This window comes from Mobula hypostoma, chromosome 15, assembly GCF_963921235.1.
Source record: "Mobula hypostoma chromosome 15, sMobHyp1.1, whole genome shotgun sequence".
Classification (NCBI taxonomy): Eukaryota; Metazoa; Chordata; class Chondrichthyes; order Myliobatiformes; family Myliobatidae; genus Mobula; species Mobula hypostoma.
Window position 1 is genome coordinate 38,801,042 of NC_086111.1, and position 20,635 is coordinate 38,821,676.

Here is a 20,635-nt window from a genome sequence, read left to right on the forward strand (position 1 = left end):
TGCCCCGATACCGACAGCTCAATTAACTGGAATCCACTGTGCTGGAAATCTGAAATAAAAGCACAGTGTTTGAAGCTCTTTACAGGTCGGGCAACATCTATGGAAAGAGAATTAGTGTTAACATTTTGGAGATCAATATAAACTGTTTCTGCCTCCCTAATACTTCTAGTGTCCTCTGATTTTTTTTTCAGATTTTCAGCATCTTCAGTTTTTAAACTCAATATTCATCTTCAACTGCTTAATCAATGACTATCCATACATAAAAATATTGTTTGTGTAAATGTCTGTTGATGGCTGTAGAATGCTCATTTCTATTTGGTAGAAATATGGGAGGCTTTTAAAAAGGAGATGTTTCAGCCACAGTTTGGTACATTCCATGAGGGAGAAGGGGAAGAGGATTAAAACCAGGGATTTATGCATCATTAGAAGATAGATAGAAAAGTGGCAGGTAAAATTTATTTCCCCAAAACTGCCATCTGCACCATCAGAACATCAGAAACCTGGAAGCCATCGCTGACCCTAAAGTCAACTGGACTGCCACACAAATTCTGTGAGAGACAAGAGAATCTGCAGATGCTGTAAATCTTGAGCAACGTGCACAAAATGCTGGGGAGGAGCTCATCAGGTCAGGCAGCATTTATAGAGGTAAATGAACAGTCTGTATTTCAGGCCAAGATTCCTCATCAGGGTACACTATTCTAACAATTTCTCCCACACCTATACTCTCTATCACCAAGCAGGATAAGGGAAATAGTCACATAGAGAGGCATTGAACCTCACTTCTGAAATTCCTCTTGTAAGAGCATTATGGGAATATCTTTAGACAGACATCATTCAAGAAGTTGCTCACTATCACTTTCTGATGTCAGTCAGGTAGGGCTGATATATCTTGCCTTTGCTTACCATGTCTAGATCTTGACAAATGAAACCTTTTCACAGGTTGCATTGATTCTCACAAATTTGAAATTTTAGTCTTGTTGCAATATACCATGAAGGAATAAAAACTCAGAAATTACACTGAACTGAGTGGAAAAGCAAATTTGTGCAGAGAACCTGCAAAGAGGTATAGATAGGTGAAGTGACTGCACAAGGGTTTGACAGATGGAGTACAATGCTGGTAAATTTGAGGTCATCCACTTTGCAAGGAAAAATATAACATCAGATTATTATTTAAATGGTGAACGATAGTGGCTGTGCAGATAGAATAATTTTGTGTATGTATCACCAAAAGTTGGTTTGCAGGTGCAACAGGTTATCACGAAGGCAAATACAATTAAGAGAGAAAATAAATCAGCTATGATCAAGTGGTGGAGCAGACTTGATGAGCCACATGTCTTATTTCTATTCCTGTGTCTGATGGTTTTATGGGATGTTGATCTTCATTGTTAGAGCTGTTGAGTTTAAGAGCAAGGGAGGTTATGTTATGTTGCAACTGTACAGGGTACTTGTGAGGCTACACCTGGAGCACTGCATACAGTTCTGGCCTCCTTATTTGAGGAAGGATATACTGGCTTTGCAGGTGGTGCAGAGGAGGTGATTCCAGAGATGAGGTGTTAGCCTATGAAGAGAGACTTTTTCTCCTGGGATTATGCTCTCTGAAATATTAAAGGGGATCTTACAAAAGCATAAAAGATTATGAAAGGGAGATAAGATAGAGACAGGAAAGTTGTTTCACCTGGTAGATATGACTAAAACTAGGGGACATAGCCTCTAGATTCATGGAAGTAGAATTAGGATGGAGATGAGGAAAAACTTCTTTCCCCAGAGAGTAGTGAATCTGGAAATCTCTGCTCAGAGAAGCAGTAAAAGCTATCTCATTAACTCTATTTAGGACACAGAATTTTTTGCATAGCAGGGGAATTAAGGGCATGGGGTAAAGGCAGGTAGGTAAAGCTGAGTCCCTGGCCAGATCAGCCATAATCTTATTGAGTGGCAGAGCAGTTTGGTGGGCCAGATGGTCTCACTTGCTCCTGTTTCTTATGTTCTTACTGGAAGTGGGATATCGCTTCCTACTGCAGATGTCCTATTGCTGCATAAGAGAGATAGAAGAAGAGACTCGACCACAGGTCAGAATATTGAGGACTTAGAATGCAATGCAGGTCCGCTGTGGTGCAGTGGACTGCCTATATTCTCCAAGTTCCGTGTTACACAAACTGGTTAACGCCATGTGATTGAAGGACTATGTACTTTCATAGTGCCTGTTCTGATTGTGTGTTTGTTTTTAATTACACATAAGCAATCCTTTTGAAAGGATCCATGCAAGGAGACTGATAACCTCATTTCTAAGACATTTCATCAGGATCAAGAATAACTTTTCCACCTCTGGCTTTGTGGATTTTATAATGGCTAATGAGACCAATGTAGGTGTCATAGAGTTTTTTCCACAGATGGGGAAGGGCTGCATGATGAAGTGGGTGGCTTAGTAGTTTGTGAAGTGATGCATAGGCTTCCTCATGCTCCTAATGCAAAGCCCCAAGTTTCTCAATTTTATCCTGCAAGCTCCTTTCCATTTTAAATAGTAATTCATCAGAGGTTTCTAGGAATCAATGTCTGAGATACGTCTGTACGTCTGAGATATCTATGGGCACATTCTTAAATCTATTTCTATCTGCTTGGTAATCTCTCACAAACAGAGCATGGAATAAAATGCCTATTTTGGAAGTCTGGAGTCAGCCATGTGGGTAACACAGTCAACCCAACAAAGCAGTCCAGAAGAAAAATCTTAACCTGAAATGTTCACTATCCATTTCCCTCCATCAATGCTGCCCAAGTTCCTCCAGCATCTTTCTTGTGTGTTGCTCCAGGTTCCAGTGCCTGCAGTCTGTTGTGTCTCCAACCCAACAAAGCTAAATGAAAATATGTAAGGACTCTATAAGAATGTTGACCCGGGAGAGGGTGATTACCTCTGGAAGCTCTTGGCCATGTCTCTGTAAAAACAGCAAACAAAAGGAGTTTGTAGAATACTTATCTCCCTGAGCTTCATGTTACACTTTGTAACAAATCTCGACTTTGAGTAGAATTAAAGAGGAATCGATACACATCGCCAGACTGGTAGGAGCAGAGAGATTTGAAATGATTTCTGAACTGCGGAAGCTTACAGATATTTTAAAACAAGGATAAAACCAAGAATGGAATCAAATACAGAAATTTCAAACTGAGATCCAGAAGTTAATAATCTTTATAATAACTTGACTTGAGTGTGATAACTGAGTGTATTTATTTGCCTCTTCAGTTTTGTTTTGTAATTGTATGTCTTGCCTGACACCCATTTTACTGCTGTATTGCTTGTATTTTTTCTTTAATGTGCTTTGCTAACATTTTGATTTTGTTGCATACTTTTAGGAACAAGTGTTTATTGCTTTAATTTTGTTCCTTTTGTACTTCCTTTGATTTGTAAATGTTGCCTTTGAATCGAACACTAGGAACACCTAGCACTAAGACGAACTTGGAACACCATGTTGCTTTTGTTTTACAGCAAGTAATTTAATTCATTTAAGTGTATTTTATAAAGAAAAATCTTAGTGCTACAGGTATGCTGACTTAAGCCCTTAACATCCTGGCTTCTATTTTTGTTTGTTTTTATTTTTTTTGTTGATTGCATTCCCTTAAATCTCCTCAAAGTCCACTGACAGGGAAGGTCAGGCTCTGTTTTAGATTTGTCTCTCTCTAGCCTTAGATTATCTCTGAAGTCAGGAATTCATCATTTTACATTTGACTGGTAATATACTCATGCCTTATCTTACTTTTCTTATTTTTAGGAAGGTATTTAATCCCAGGACCCCAAAAAAAGGTGAAAAACTGACGTATAATGCAGGAAATTTTATTATTTCAAAGTTATTTTGTTATAAAATAATAATGTTCTTCTCAATTAAATTTTGAGCTAGAGTGCAAAAATTTTAATATTGATTGTTTTATAATACCTTTTAATTTTGCTGATGCTTGCATCATCATAGAGTAAAACAGTGGTTGATAGAGAGCAGCCATTGAATATGTATTTAAGGTTGTAACCCAGTTAAGAGTAAAGGAATTCCATCAATATCTACACAACAGCAAATTATGGAGTTAGACTTGCATTGTTTGTGTATTATATATTTAAAATAATAAAAAAATTTAAAACCAAAGACTAAAACGCTAGCATCAACAAAAAAATGGCATCAAGCTATAGAATTTAGACTGTTTCTCCTGATTTCTCTATAAAATCACATGATTATATTTATTGTCAGCATGTTATTACTCAGTTTTAAATATGAAATAAAATAACCAACTTGGCCAGTAAAAATGTTCTGTCTGAGCTATCCTTGCTGGGCCTGGATGGCACACTTGCTGATTTGGTAGTAAGCCATTCAATGCAGAATGTCTCCTATGCCTGATACTTTAAATGTGCTAAATTAGCTAACATTAGTAGCAACAGAATGATGTTGACAACATCATTAAATGTTGTCTTGAAGGATTCCAAGTTAGTCTGGGGAAAAATCAACTAAGGTTCCTGGTATTGGTTGCCATCCAATTATTCCAGCTATGAAGAATACACATATGGCCATTGAATAGGAATGGGATGTTTGAGGCAGATAACCATACAATTATCACTCACTGCTGATTAAGTAATGAAGGTGCTAGAATCCATGAAGTATATGCTATTAGGATTTTACATTTTCAGGAAGAGTACTGAAGGAGGTGGATATTTTGAATCTGCATCGTTTTTGGTCAAAGTTTAATATTAGGTACAGATATAGATTATGGATCTGTATTGCTTTTTGCATTCACACTCAAGCCACTAGATGGCACGTCCTTCCAAATTAGAAGTCAACATTGGCATCAAATATTATGGGAAGAAGTTTATGGCTTTCTCACATACTTTCCCACATGGTTGCACAACTATTGAGATGTAACAACATGGGTGAACTGTTTATATATGGCTTTTATTTAAATAATTAAAACATAGTTAACAGCAAAAATCATTATAATGCTCATAAAATCAACAGGAAAAGCACTCTTCCTTTTGAAAGTTACAGATAGAGTATATCAAAGAGAAAGGTTGATAATGGTAGAAAGAGCAGTAAACTCGAGAACTGGGAAAATTTCGCTTTCGGCAAAGGAATTGGAAAATGCAAGAATATTTTCACATCTGGTCCCAACACACTGCCTTTCCAGTGTATCTGGGCCAGTGTTTAAATTGTCCGAACACCAGATCCTGCCTCACATTAGGACCCAGGCCCCACTGCAGCGATGCACTCTGGGCCTAGACCTTGCCACCCACCCCGAAGCTCATACTCGACCTCCCCAAATCCGACCTTGTACGTGGTTTAGGTGGTCGGGCATCAAAACTCCTACACCTCGACTCCTCTCGTAATCACTCCCTCCAACTCCATCTCCAACAATGACCCCATTGCTGTCTCCAAAACTGTCTCATATATGTACAGCTCAGACCTTGCAGCGTGTCAGCATGGCTCACAGCTTGAGTCAGCTTTGCCTCCACTCACTACTTCATTGTTTGCAGTGATAGTTTACCAAAATTTACCTCATAAAAAGTGTTATTAATGATGCTTGTAGTCATATTTCTTGCCCTTTTTAACTACCGGTAAGCTGCCACACAAACTTCAGTAGAGCCATCTTAAGCTATCTTGCACAATCACTGAAATGTTGCCACAACCTTATAGACTCACTTTCAAGGACTCTTCGTCTCAGGTTCCCTATATTTATTGTTTATTTCTTTATTATTATTATTATTTCTTTTATTTTTGTATTTGCAGTTTGGTTTTTTTTTTGCGCATTGTTTGTTGTCTGTCCTAGTTGGGTGCGGTCTTTCATTGATTCTATTGTGTTTCTTGTATTCACGGTGATTGCCCGCACAAAAATAAATCTCAGAGTTGTATACAGTATATGTATAAATTAACTGAACTTAAAGTCTCTGGTAGCAAGGCCCTTAGAAAATAATAATAGGATTGTTTGCAGTCATCATGGATTTATGAAGGGGAAGTCTTGTTGGATAAATTTTGTTGGAATATTTTCAGGCTGTAACTAGCAGAGCAGATCGGGAGTACTATTGGCTCAATGTATTTGTATATCAGAAGACCAGTTTCCAAGCTGGCATCGGGCTGCAACCTCTGTTGAAGTTGCAACATAGATTTAGATGATTTTATTTTAGGTTGTACGGATGGTCTTGGGGACAGAGAGTTAAATTAGATTTTAGGGGCAGGGCTGTTGGGGATTGTGGGGCCTCGTGTCTGGGGTCCTTTTGTCAGTGAATCCAGATTTTGAGCCTAGTGTTTGGTGATTGGTTGGTCCTGGGGCCAATGCCGAGGGATGGAGGCCCGAGGGCTGAATCAGAACTCTGGAAGTTGAGGCCCTTTGATCAGGCCCCCAAGGCCACAAGTGTTTTAAGTCTGCTGGGGGAGTCGAAGCCCTATATCTGCGAGCCTGACTCTGAACATTGTTCCTATTACACTGAGCACCGGCGTTCCCCAAGGCTGTGTGCTCAGCCCGCTGCTGTTCATGCGGCTAATGCATGACTGTGTCACAGGATCCAGCTCAAACCATTTCTACAGGTTTGTGGATGATACAACAGTGGTTGCCCTTATCAAGCATGATGATGAAATGGAGAATAGAGAGGAAGTGGAGCGGATGGTGTATTGGTTGAGAAGAACAACCTAACCCTGAATGTGCAGAAGACAAAGGAAATCATTGTGGACTTCATGAAGGTGCAGACAAGCCATTCCCCTCTATGAATACATGGCTTCTCCATAGAGTTAAGTGCACCAAGTTCCTGGGAGTTCACATCACAGATGACCTCACCTGGTCCCTTAATATCACCTCCTTGAACATGAAGGCCCAGCAGCACCTCCACTTTCTAAGAAAATCGTAGCAAGCAGGGTTTCCCCCCCTCATCTGAACTGCATTTTACAGAAGCACCATTGAGAGCATCTTGACATGTGGCATCACCATCTGATATGACAGCAGTCAAGCATTGGACCTTCAAAGGACTATGAGTACAGTTGAGAGGATCAAGGAGACTCCCTACTATCCATCAGGAACATTTATCAAGAGTGCTATGTACACAGGGACCACCCATCAATCTAGCATCCTCTTTGACTTTCTACCATCAGGCAGGAGGCTATGATGCATAAAAACAAGAATGGGTTAAGATGAGAAATAGTTCCTTCCTCCAGGCCGTTAGGCTTCTGAACTCCCTGCCGCATCATACTTGAAGTTTCACTGGTTAATCTGTTCTATACCTTACAATATTTAATAGTAATGCACTTTAGTTTGTGTAATTCATCTGTAGATTCTATCCTTACCTTTAGAAGTCATCGTGTGTTATGTGTACTGCTGTACTTCATATCCTGGTTCGGAGAAATGTTGCCTCTTTTCTATATACACTATGTGGTTATATACTTTATATACATGTATATAGTTAAATGACAATAAACTTGACTTGACTTGAGTCCATCAGAGGTTGGAAGTCAAAGAAGATGGCCTGTCTTGGGGTTAGAGTAATGTGTAGAGGGTGGATTGAAGCCTGTTTACTGTTGTTGTTTTGTTCTATGTTGTTCTGCCAAGCATTGTGGACATGCAATGTTTGCACTAGAAGGTCTAGTGACACACACGGGTTGCTCACAGCACATCCCTAAATGTGTTGGTTGCTAATGCAATTGATGCAATCCAGTGCATGTTTTGATGTGCATGTGATAAACATACTTCAATCTTGAGTATGGTGCCATGCAAGAGGTAATTAGATTAGATTAGATTATGAGGACACATAGTCCTCTTTTGTTGTCATTTAGTAATGCATGCATTAAGAAATGATACAATGTTTTTCCAGAATGATATCATGAAAACATATGACAAACTTCCTTAAAAACTAACAAAAACCACATAATTATAACATATAGTTACAACAGTGCAAAGCAATACCGTAATTTGATAAGAACAGACCATGGGCACGGTAATGTCTCAAAGTCTCTTGAAAGTTCCATCATCTCACGCAGACAGTAAACCTCCAGCGCCGCCAACTTGCCGATGCAGCATCCTGGAAGCATCCGACCACAGTCCGACTCCGAGCCTCCAACCACCTCTCTGACACCGAGCACCATCTCTGCCGAACGCTTCGACCCCAGCCCCGGCAACAAGCAATAGGCAAAGCCGAGGATTTGGGGCTTTCATCTCCAGAGATTCTCCATTGCACAGTAGCATCGGCAACGAAGCAAGCATTTCAGAAGTTACTCCAGGTGTTCCTCCGTACTCTCACGGCTGTCTCCATCAAGTCCGGATTGTGCATGGCCCCCCTAGTTACACATACGATGTTCATTCGGAACGGCTGCACGCTGCGTCGCGTTGCCATCTTCTCCTAATTAAGCTAAATTATAGCAGGTAGTGGTAATGATAATGATTGGAGAAAATATTGGGATTGCGGATTGGTTAACAGATGGAAAACAGAACAGAACAGACCTTTGACTTGGAAGACCATGACTAGTAAGGTTATTTAAATGATGAAAGACAAAAATGTTGATGTTCAAAGGGACTTTGATTCCGCTTCAGATTATACTATTGACATATACACCAGGGTGCAATGAAATTCCTTGCTGACCTGAAGCTTACAAGGGTAAACAGTGCATATGGTAACAATAGATACAGTGACAAGCACAAGGCAACATAACACTTTGTATTCTTAAACTGTATTCTTGAATACAGATCACTGAAAATTAACATGTAGCTTCAGCAAGCAATCAAAGGCAAATGATATGAATACAAATATTTTGAGTGCTAGGTTGCAACTCAAATTTTATAAACACAATATTGTGCAGATGCTGGCAATCCAGAGCAACACACACAACCCTGAAGAAACTCAGCAAGTCAGCAGCATCTATGAAAATGAATACTGTAAACAGTTAATTTCTTGGCCCAAAACACCGACTGCTTATTCATTTCCATGTAAGTTGCTTGACCTGCTGAGTTCTCGCAGCATTTTGTGTGTGTGTTGTTCTGGAATATTATGTTAAGGTCTGGTCTTCTCTGCTCTGCCTGATGCAGTACTGAAACTGCAGGAAGGTTTCTGCTGATTGATTCCTGGGCTTGGCCCTATGAGAAGAGATTAAACAGACTGGCCCTATTCTTTCTTCAGTTTAGAAAAAAATGAGAGGGGACCTCTCTGAAATTCTTACAAATTAGGATAGATGCAGAATAATTATTTGCCTGGCTTACTATCTTCGAATTGGGAGTCACTGCCTCAGCAGAAGAGTTCGGCACCTCAGGACTGAGATGAGATCTTCTCTGAACCCAGGGTGGGATATGGGGGGGGGGAGCAGTGGGTGGAGGGGATGAATGGAGGGAGGAAGGCAGAGAACTTTTAGAATTCTGTATTCCAGGGATCCAGGTTGTGACTATATATTTAAGACAGAGGTTGAAATTGATTTTTAGATGTTGGTGGAATAAAGTGAAATGGCATTAGTACACAAAAGTGGTGCTGAGGTACAAAGATCTGTAAGGAATTCCTTGAATGGGGAGAGCAGGGTTGAGGGACACATGGTTCACTCCTGATTTTGTTTCTTATGTTCCTAACTGTCTTAGTAATATTTATATTTTGGCACCATTGCACTGAAATCTCAATTTAGTGTTTTCAGAATGCATTATCTGTAGATGATCAGTTTTAAACAGTAAGAACTTGTAATATTGTGGTGTAGTTGCTATGACTTATGCTCCCTTGTGCTTTTCTAAGCAGCATATTGGTCATATGATCCTGCCTTTCTGAACATTAATATATGAACAATCAACTCCACCTAATATGTCTTGGGTTTGTCATAATACATACTCAGACAACATGCTGTTACCCACATTTGTGAGCTTTAGTTGCTGCTGTCTGTCACCCTCTGGTAGTTTATCTCTGGTGCCTGGATTTGCTTTAAGACTTGTATGTCTATCATGGTGGTGTTGCTTTGAATGTAAGATCAAAAGAAGATGAATTCCAGAAAAAAATTTCCTTGTATGAAGAAAGGAACAGTCTTGTGTAAACATCCCCATGACAGCTCCCAATGAGTTATTTTACTGGAGCATTAGCACCCAGGATGACAGACAGGCTGAGACTGTGCAAAATAACAAATCAGTCCCTGTGAGCCAGCAGGCAGTTGCCACAACAGAAATAAGATTTCTAAAGGAATTTTGTTCCATTTTTATTGTAAACGTTTGTGTGGCAGCTCATCTTTTTACAAGCTGTCTTCCCTTGCGTGGTTTTCTGTTCTGGAAGATGTTGATATTGAGGCACACACCTGATAGAAGGGAGCATTATCATGAATAGAATCAAGGATAAATTTGAGAGCAAAGTCAAGATGGCTATTGTACTTTTTTGTTTATTTCTCTCTCATTTAGTTATGTGGGTATTGCTACTGTGGAAACAGGCCTTTTGAGCTGGCCAGAAAGGGCAGCTTTCCAGTATATTTTCATTTCAGTGTGCTTCAGCTGCACAGCATTTCCTGTTTATTCAACATCTTTACACCATTCTTCAACCCCCGCTCTACAGCAACAGCCAAAGAACAACTGCAAGCCGACGGAAATTTAGAGGCACTAAGCTCTTTCGGTAAACTTCCCCACTTTCTCTGTAATTGTTTGTGTCATATCCAGAATTAAATCTGTCAAATGAAACAATACTGATGAGTTGAATAAGGGAGTTGTTGAAAGATGCAAATGTTAAGATTTAACCTTAAATTTTTGGTAAATTAGGTCATGGTGAGGAGTAAGGAAAATGTTACGAAGGATTAGTTTATATTTTATCAATTTGTGATGTATATGGACACAAAGCATGAGTGTATAATGGAAAAGTCTCTTTAGAGTCAAATAATACGTAGTAACAAATAATATGCAGTTGTTAAAGCATACCAAGAACACGTATGCAAAATAAAATTCAGCTGCTTTAAAGTTGTCTTTTGTGCCTTAAAGTGATCTGATGTTTGAAACTGTTCGGAACTGTTGTCTAGCAGGAGTAATCACATGGGGGAGGGAAATGGAAAGAGTGACTGAATTTATTTACTCAGATGTTATGCTGATGTAGGTGTGGAACTAAGTCACTGTGGGAACTATGAGTTGCTTTCTGTTGGTATCTTCATAGTCCTGATGGCCATCAAATTTCCCGGCTTACTGGTTCTGTTTCATCTGGACAGTCTCTGTTTGATTATTTATCAGAAGGAAAAGGGAGTAGCTTGAGCATAAAACAACTCCGTTTTACTTTCCAGCAGACGTTCTATGATTTTGTGTATCTGAACTCTCTTAAAGCTAACAGACTGGGGTATGATTTGACTTTGATGTTATGTCAGAATTTTTAAAAATTTACTTCTGATTTCCCTAGAGTTCAATGTATTTGTGAATACATATTTAATAATTTGACCAATAATTTTATCTGCATCTTACTTTCCATAGTACTAGGATAACTTTCACATTTTTTTTGTTTTATCTTTTGGTTTGTAGAACATTTTGCAGTGTCCCATTTTATTTTTCTCCCACTCACAGCCACAAGGGAATCTTTGGCTTAGCAGTTCTGACACATGCTAGCCAGCTCTTCATAATGCATTGCTCCCTTTGAAAATTTCATATCAAATGACAACTATCCATCAATAAGGATCTAAAATTTTTGTGTAAAAAGACATTGGAATGCAGAATTTTTTGTTGATGCACATTTATGTTCAATAAAACCACAGTAGATTTAAAGAGACTTGCAGAATTTAATGCTGCAGAATTATATGTGGCACTACCATCAATAGAAATAAATTTCACTTCCCTACTTAAATGTTTTAAGGATATTAACTAGTAGATTTTGATGGGAAAACAAATGGTATGCAACACCATTTGCTGATATTCTTTATATTATGGAGTAGTAAACTGTCCCATTGGGTGTATTTATGGTTAAAAGGTGAATGTTATTCTTTTTTAATGTAGGCTCTTCAAGTTGCAAGGCAGCTTCTGCTACAGCAACAAGCTAGTGGGTTGAAGTCTCCCAAGGGAAATGACAAGCAACCATCCCTACAGGTAAATGTATTTTTTATACAGATTATGCATGATGTGTGTACTTGGTTTTTTTTTGGGATAGAAACCACATACAACTTGATGTAACTGTCATGCACCATATTTAATGGGATGACAATGTAGTCATAACTTAATGAACTATTACGCCAGGCCAGACATTAGGGTCTGGAGACATGTTTTGTTATGCTAATGTGTTTGGAAATTCCCAAAGAAAATGAAAAAAATAACATCTTTCAGGATGTTGATGAGGACCAAACTAATCATTTTTTTAATAGCCAAGCTAGGTATTTTGTTGAAGAGATCTACAGTAGCCTCCAAGTGGAATATTATTTAGTCAACTGTTGATTCTTATGAAAGCTTAATGATCAAACTGAATGTTATTATGAATATTTTATAAAGTCATTTGAATCAAGTGTACCTCTCCATCATTGTGATGCTAACTTAGATCTGTAACATTTATATTTAAATGTATACACTCTCCATTACATGATTGATCTGAGTTATGTTGTTCTCATTGATAATATTTAATATTATTCAGTAATGTGCGTTGTTCCCTTTTTAATGAGACAGTAAAATTGTACACAATAGAAACAAGCTTTCTGCATTTCCTTAAACAGTGTTTGAATCGTGCCTTTTGTACCCCTTACAGGACACCCCGACACACTTTACAACCAATGAAGCACATTAAAAGGATACTTCATTGGGTATAACTTGTAATATTTACTATATTACTGTTGTCCTATAGGAAATGTAGCTGACACCATGAACAACAGTCTTTCAGAAATAGCAATGTGATAATTTTCTAATGACTGTTTCAGCGATGTTGGTTGAGATATCAATATTGGCCTGACCTCCAGGGCTAATTCCTGCTCTTCTTCGAAGCAGTGTCAAGTTATGTTCCGGAGCAGACAGAGTTTGAGTTTAATATCTCAACCAATAGATGGATAGATGGGTGAATACCCTGTGTGGTACCTCCAGTAACATCTTCAGACATAGTATATGTGTATGAGTCATGGAATTTACCGACTTTCTGATTAATAACCCAAAAGCACAGTGGCCAATGATAGTCATCCTATTCTTCCCATAGCTCCACCCCAAACTAATTGTTTAATTGATGAGATCAGATAATCTAGTATTGAACTGTAATCATGCTAAGGATCTCCTTAATATTCTCACTGGATTAACTCTTCAGTACACTTTCTTTAAATTCTAACTTTAGATGCAGTGGTTTAAAAATGATCTTTACAATCCGATAGTGATTAACATGTATCAGGGAAGGATTTTCTGGTGATTTCTTGTTTTCAGTTTGAAGAATAGAAGTGCCAGTGTCACTGCAGAAGTAGAGTTAATATTGTAGCAATTCCTGATCAAATGAGTAATTCAGCTGACTATTAAAACAGGCTTCCATCGCTGACTGTTGTCCGACTTCACTGACTTGTCAAGAAAAATGGGAAAGTGACTTTCATAAGAGCAATTAGGTTGCTTTTGCCATGATTAATTAAATGACAATTAAAATTCTATTTGGACACCTTTTTTATCAATCTCATGTATTTCAAACTTGACTGTGTATGCATGCCTGTGTTCATTTGTGTGTGTGTTTATGTGTCCACATTAGCATGTGTGTGTGGGACACGCATTCACACAGATTGTTAGCATACTGGACCCACTGAATTTAATTCTGTGTAGTAAAGCTTGTCTGACATGTAGAAATTGCTTTTCTGTTGTCTTGCAAATATTTCATAGTCTTTAAACTAGCAAAGATGAAAATTGCTGCAAGATGTAGGGGAATTGATTCTGAAGTATGAATTAAGCCAATTGTTGTAAAATAGTCTTGAGTGTTTATCCAGTTAGGGCCACCTGGCTGTTGATCGTTTTTTGCTTTAAGTGTCTGAAGTATCATTCTGCCCCAGCCATTGTTAGTTTTCAGTTAAACTGGGCTTACAGAAATTATTTTAAATTCTATGTTTGTAGGTTTCATAAGGCAGATATTGTACAAAATATTATTAGCTTCTCATATTAGAATGCAAAACATAGCCTAGAGTGCAAATCAATTCTTCAAACTGATGTGCAGCACACAACATTTTTGAAGGAGATACAAAAGATAAACTAAGTATATTTGACTAATCATTAATGTGCAAATTGCTGACAATGTTCCAAAAAAAATGTCACGTGTAATTATGGGCATCCCTTCCCCCTATTACTTGGTTTACACATAGAATACTGCAAAAGAGACTCCCACCTAGCTAATTAACATTATCACTGAAATGGTAGGGTTGAGTCATTAGTTCCATGTGCATTTAATTAGAGGCAGACTGAAATTGGATTTAACTTATTACTTTTCATGGATCACTTTCTTGTCATCACTTCAAATTGGATTGCAGCCCCAGGTAACTAATTATGAGAGCCACAGGATCAAGAGTGAAGAAGAAGGTAATTAGGAACCACAGCGCTGGACCCTTGCTGATAGTCCAGTAATACTGTGGAAAAATATAGTTTTATTTTGTAACACTGCCACAAGCACGGGCATTAAAATTGTGGAATTAATATTCTGCTCTGCTTGGAATCATGGGAAGACTGCTGCCACCTATTGCGGTTTATGTAATGTGCAGCTGTGTTGAAGATGTTATGTCCACATGGTTCCACAATGAACTTCTTAACGTGTAGTTTAAACAAGTGAAGTCAACATATTACATGTAGGTATGAGGTAATGCCAGAACTATGTACTCTGAGGTTTTTTCATTTGTGGAAAAAAAAGCTATCAAACCAAATTGTGAAGCAGGATGTGAAGCTAAATTTAATGTTTTGGATTAGTGTACATGAGAATTGTCAGAACAACTAACTGCTCTCTGTTCAAAGTGCCTTCCATTCATGTAATTTTCTTAGTGGGTGAAATTTGTCTGATGTCGTATCAGAAAAATGTGTATGAGGAACAATGAAAACATTATGACATGATCTTTGCAAATAATATTCAATATTTCCTGTATAATATCAGTGGGCTTAAGAAATAATCTGAACTCAAAACAGAGACACTATATATTTGTATTTCCTTAATTCTCCTTTTCTGAATAGAAATCCACATGTTAAAAAAAGGATCCTTCACATCCTAATAATGACTTAAACTGAATTATTGTGTGGTTGAGAGGGGTTTTCTACTAAGGTCAAATGGTGTAGTGTTTTCTCTCTTTCTGAAAGCTGTCTGAATGTGGATCATGGTGGGAGATGAATACTTAGCTTTCTTCAGAGTCTAAAGCTTTTTGTGTTGAGAGCCAAGGTCTTTTTTCCTTTAATTTGTGGAAGCAGCATTTGAACTACTGTGCTGTACACACCATGGCATTGTCCCTGCATATGCACACCAAAGTGCTCAAATCTGCAACTCATTACGGCACAGCACTGGAGCCCATCCAATGGTTAGAGTATTTCCTGAAGCCTAGAATAGCAGCAGTTGGTGCAAGCGCCACATTATAAAAGTGACAACGAGGGGTGGTCTACCCTTGCTGGCATTATGCCCAGTCAGGAAATCTACCTGAAATAGCAAGGCAATAATATTGCTGCCATCTATGTGGATTTTGTAGCCAATAGATGGTTGAAGCTGATTTTGTTTTGAAAAGAGAATTTACTTTAAACAATGTGTCATCATCAACCCATTCCATTTTTTTGCTTGTGTAAGGCAGAGTTTGGAATATGATTATGTATTTGTTATGGTTTCTCACAAATAAAAGTATGAAGCATATCCTCAACGCATTAAATTGACTATATGGATGAGGAATTTGTTTGTAAATGCTGCATACATTTCTGAAGTTAAGACATTTCAACAAAGTTTAAGGATTTCCAAAAGTGTTTTACATATCTTTAAAAAGGTAACTTGCATATGAGATACAAGTTGACCACCAATTTCCCAGTACCCTCGGTGCCCTAGTCATGCTAGATTAACGTTTTTGCCGGATTAAAGGAGGTTATGCAGTAATAATGGCAAAAGTAGACTGTAGAAACTTATCAAGGATTATTAATTAAACAAAAATTAAATGTAAATTTATTAATTATTGTGCTTACAAAGAACATTGCTTCTTGATTATCTTTATAAACATTTCAGGCAAAGTTGTTTCATGTATTTTGATCTCTCCCTGTGTATTTTTTCTTGCATCAAATACAAATTCATTAGCTCTTGTTCCATGACAGAAGTACATTTCTCTAACCCTTTGATTAAGTCACCCAACAACTTGATTCACTTGCAAACAGTAAATCTTTCAGTTTCATCCATTTCATCATCGCCGCTGACATCTTCATCACTTGCAGTGTTTTTTTACAGCATTCGGAACACTGTCAGTTATATCTGAGTCCATAAGGTGGTACACAACAGGCATTTTGTCGTCAACAATCATCTGCTCACATAGATTTTTTTCATTATGACTATTTGCTACATCTTTGAAAACAGCTGCTGTAACACTTATTGCGTACAGGAGCAAATCATGAACAGCTTCTTTCTCGTTTGGTACGCAAAATCTGGTAAAATCATCAGCAAGCTTTTCTTCAGGTGCATTAGCAAACTTCAAGGCGGGCCATAGCTTATGCCAGCCATTCTTTAGTGTTGAAAGTTCTACCTTCTCCTAGCCTTGAGCAATGAACCAAAGAATGCTCTTCATATTAAATTCTCTAATAAATATTTGTACAGAATTGCCAGCATTCACCTCATCTAACAAATGTTTCATGAAAAGTGAGCGATACTTGGCCTCATAATTTCATCCAAATTAAAACCATCAGTTTCCAGAAAATTGGTGGTCAACCTGTACTACAATCAAATTGGTGTTATCACTCAAATTGTGTAGTTATTGTTGGTGGATTTTGTCTTTTGAGTTATAGTCAATCTCTGAAAATGTATAAAATTACCACAGCATCTCAACATTCTGTATCTCACTGAAGGCATAGATTTATTGTGCTTTCTGAAGAATTTTAATATTAATAGCCTTTGTTCATTTTTTTTTACTCTAGAAAGGATATAGTTCACATCTATATGATTTGAGTTCCTGAATCTTTTTGTGTGATTATACCACTCAATATAAATATATAATAAGTATAATTTATATTGGAGGAATCTTGACTGCTGTTGATATTTTTTCCCAAATAAAGACATTTCTACATCGTGTATGAAATCCCTTAAAGATTTACGATGTTGCTGACTGCTCCCCTGTGTCTTTCTGAGACCTGGGCTATCTTAGTAGATATCTTGAGGAACTGGAAAAATATCAGTACTATCACCATGAAATCCTCTAAAATCACTGGAAGGGAAAGGAGACTAATTTTGGCATGATTTCCGAGACCAAGCCGTATTGAAGCCTTATTTATAATATGGCCACATTGGGAAGACTGTGCCATTCATACACTGAACACACACCAGGCTCTTAGAAAAGGCACTGTATTACAAGCTCTATCATTGGAAGAGATTATGAGGAAGTCAGAAAAAAATATTCAAGAATATAGTTGCATTTTCCTTGAAGATTCCAGTGTAGTTTTGGTCCATATCCAAACCACAGATTGGCTGCACCTGGAGGCCTTGTGTAAGAGGTGGCAAGAGTAGGCTACCACACATGCTATTCTACACCTGCCTCATTATTGGAGGAGACTACAGTTGCCACATTCGCCAAGAAAAATGGAGACTGTGATAAAATCTGCTAGTCAGGATCAACTATAATAGATTTATGAAGAATGATACATTAATAAGCACCATGACATTTGCTGAGTACTTTTAGCTGATTAATTTTATTTCAACAAAAATAAGTCTGTTTGCAATATTAAATCTGTTCGATCTCTCCTAAGCTCTAATATCTGTTGATCTGGGAACAGAATTTGAAATCGTGCTCATCAAGAAGTTGGGCCTTTTTCTTCTGTTTATGATCCATGCTAGTCTGAAGTTGACTTGCATCAAAGACCTTTTGTGTGATGATTATTTCTGAAATATCTGATCAGGATTTTATGAGTACAACATGGGACCTACACTTTTCACTCTGAATAAAGCAAAGAGAAAACCTATAACAGATTGGCAAAGAGATGCTAATTAAATGTTAAATGTCCCCCCCCCCCACCTCCAGTTGATTGATTGCTCTCAGTTTTTATTGCTCAGCATTTTTGATGTAGCAATACTGGTTTTCCACTATTTATTCCTATCTTTCAATAGAATTCATTGCAGAAATCAGTACTGCGATCTCTGTCAAATTGATGAGTCCTGATATTGTGTTGATGTGGAGCCTCGAGCAGGATGAGAATCAGATCAATGCACATGATCATTGAGTGTTAGAGGTGGTGATGAGGCTGATAGGTATTTGCTCCTTTACCTAACCCTTCAGGATGTTTGCTCCTCCCCCTCCATGGAGCAAGTGTTCTGTGGCCATCATAGGGAGAGTATCTTTTAAGGTTTGAACTAGCATTCCATAGTTCATTTCAGCAGTGAGCTAGCAGCTACTATTGGGAACAGTCCAGAATGCATTTTACAAACCACCTCATGATTTTTTTGTTACTTGTTTGTTTTTCTGTCTCTCCAAGTTCCCAAAGACACTTGATTGGACACTAATTCTTCACAGACTGACACAGGATGACCTTCAATTTCCAAGTTACGAGCCTCGTTATTTGTCTGATCAATACATAAAAATGGCCTCATATACATTGGCTTGACTTAGAACAGACTGGAAATTTAAATAGTTTTGTTTTTGTTGTGTATGTGGCCTGGTTACACAACAATGCTATTAATAAAAACGCTGGAGACGGGAGCTAAGGTTCATGATTCTTTACTGGCAGAAACTGAACTCAGCACACACGTACAGATCAATACGCGCCAAATAGCGCATGCTCAATATGTGCCTAATAGCGCATTCAACGACATGTTACTAAAACATAAAGTAGTCCCTTATTGTACTGTAGGCTATATGGTACAGTTTTTGTCCTCTCTGACATCCTTCATCTCTGGCAGCCTTACACATATACAATAGCTGGAATGTTTTGCTTATGGAATTCGAGATCAAGGTTACTCTCACCTTTAAGATTATCTGATGCTGTTGCACCTCAAGGTTTACAGTTCGTGACTGGACAGGAAAGTCACTGAAACTCCATGATAAAAAAAGAGATGGTTAAAGGGCTTGGAATCTAGACACTTTCTCCCACAGGTACCGCCTGACCCGCTGAGTGTTTCTTAGCATTTTCTGTTTTATTTCAGAATTCCAGTATCTATTCAAAAGCTTTTCTCATTTCAATGAAGGGAGATTTTTCCCCCACTATTGTCTTCATCTTTCAGCTTAAAGCAGCAGGAAGAGTTTACAGTTGCCTGCACTATGCCTGTCCTTGTACAGACTTTCCTGTCAAACTCCTGCCGCAGATGTATGGCTGTGGACCTAAGGAGTCTCTTCCAGTCACTCAAAGGACATACCTCCTGTGGACAGTTTTTCACCACTTTCTATGGGTCTCTTGGGTCCCTTGGTGCACTCTCTCTCGCTCATTAACAATGAGATACAAAATTGCAAATGCACCAATTGAAGTTCTCAGACTTACTGTAAATTTCACTAACATTGTTAAACTGATCACAGTCCTTTACTAAATCCATTAATATGTAAGGGTACAATTACAAATGCATGCTGTTGGATTTAAATATCTAAAATTTGTGGTCAACTGCCCCAGAAAGTGTCTTTGATGATTTAAGCCTCTAGTGGTATGAATTTTCAATCAGCCATTTGTAAAGCATGTTTTTGTTTTACTTGATGAAGTTTTCAATAATTGTCCTGTTAATAGTTTGCATGCAACCTATATCCTCCTGCTCTGTCACTACTCAGTGTTGATTTTTGGGGAAAGAATTAAAATGATACAAATAAATAAAAAACATGCTAGTGATACTCAGCAAATTATTCAACATTCATGAAGAGAGAGACATGGTTACTGTTTCATAACATTTCAAATTATCAAATCTTCAACCATCTGAGGTGTTAACTCCACGTCTATCTCCCTGCTATACTCCATAATACATAAGGCATCCGTTAGTCTTGCCAAACCATGGATCTGCACCTGGAAAGTCTTCACTCTCCCGGGCACAGGCCTGGGCAAGGTTGTATGGAAGACCGGCAGTTACCCATGCTTCAAGTCTCCCCTCTCCACGACACCGATGTTGTCCAAGGGAAGGGCAAGGGCTGATACAGCTTGGCAGTAGTGTCGTCGCAGAGCACTGTGTAGTTAAGTGCCTTACTCAAGGACACAACACGCTGCCTTGGCTGGGACTCGAACTCGACCTTCAGATCACCAGTCGAACCACTTGGCCACGTGCCTGCACTCCATAACCTGCAAAGTATTTCCAACACTTTTCTGTTCTGAATTCAGATTTCCAGCATCTGTAGTTTCTTTTTGCACTGAGATACTAGCAGAACTAAGTGAGAATGAAATTAATGGTAATACTAACAAAACAATCAAATAGCTTTTGGCACTGGCAGACCTAACAGCAGCTCAGGTGCACATTTGAGAACATTGCATCAATTTTATGGCACAGTTTTTAAATAGCTTAGGACTTGTGGGACTAGACTTGTGATCTAGAGATCCAGCCTAATGATAAGAACAACAACTGTCTGGAAATTCAATTGCATAATGCCATTTTATTTTCCAG

At 38.2% G+C, this 20,635-nt stretch overlaps 1 protein-coding gene across 12 annotated transcripts in view; it reads left to right on the forward strand.

The window, feature by feature from the left end:
- foxp1b (forkhead box P1b) overlaps nucleotides 1-20,635 on the forward strand; it is a 570,970-nt gene that overhangs the window by 364,758 nt on the left and 185,577 nt on the right. For 11 of the 12 annotated variants that reach the window (XM_063067913.1, XM_063067910.1, XM_063067911.1 and 8 more), the window contains one exon: nucleotides 11,920-12,009. In XM_063067913.1, coding sequence (XP_062923983.1) covers nucleotides 11,920-12,009 — 90 coding nt within the window. Of the gene's footprint in view, nucleotides 1-10,527; nucleotides 10,568-11,919; nucleotides 12,010-20,635 lie in introns of those variants that run through there. The other variant, XM_063067919.1, reaches the window with a different exon arrangement.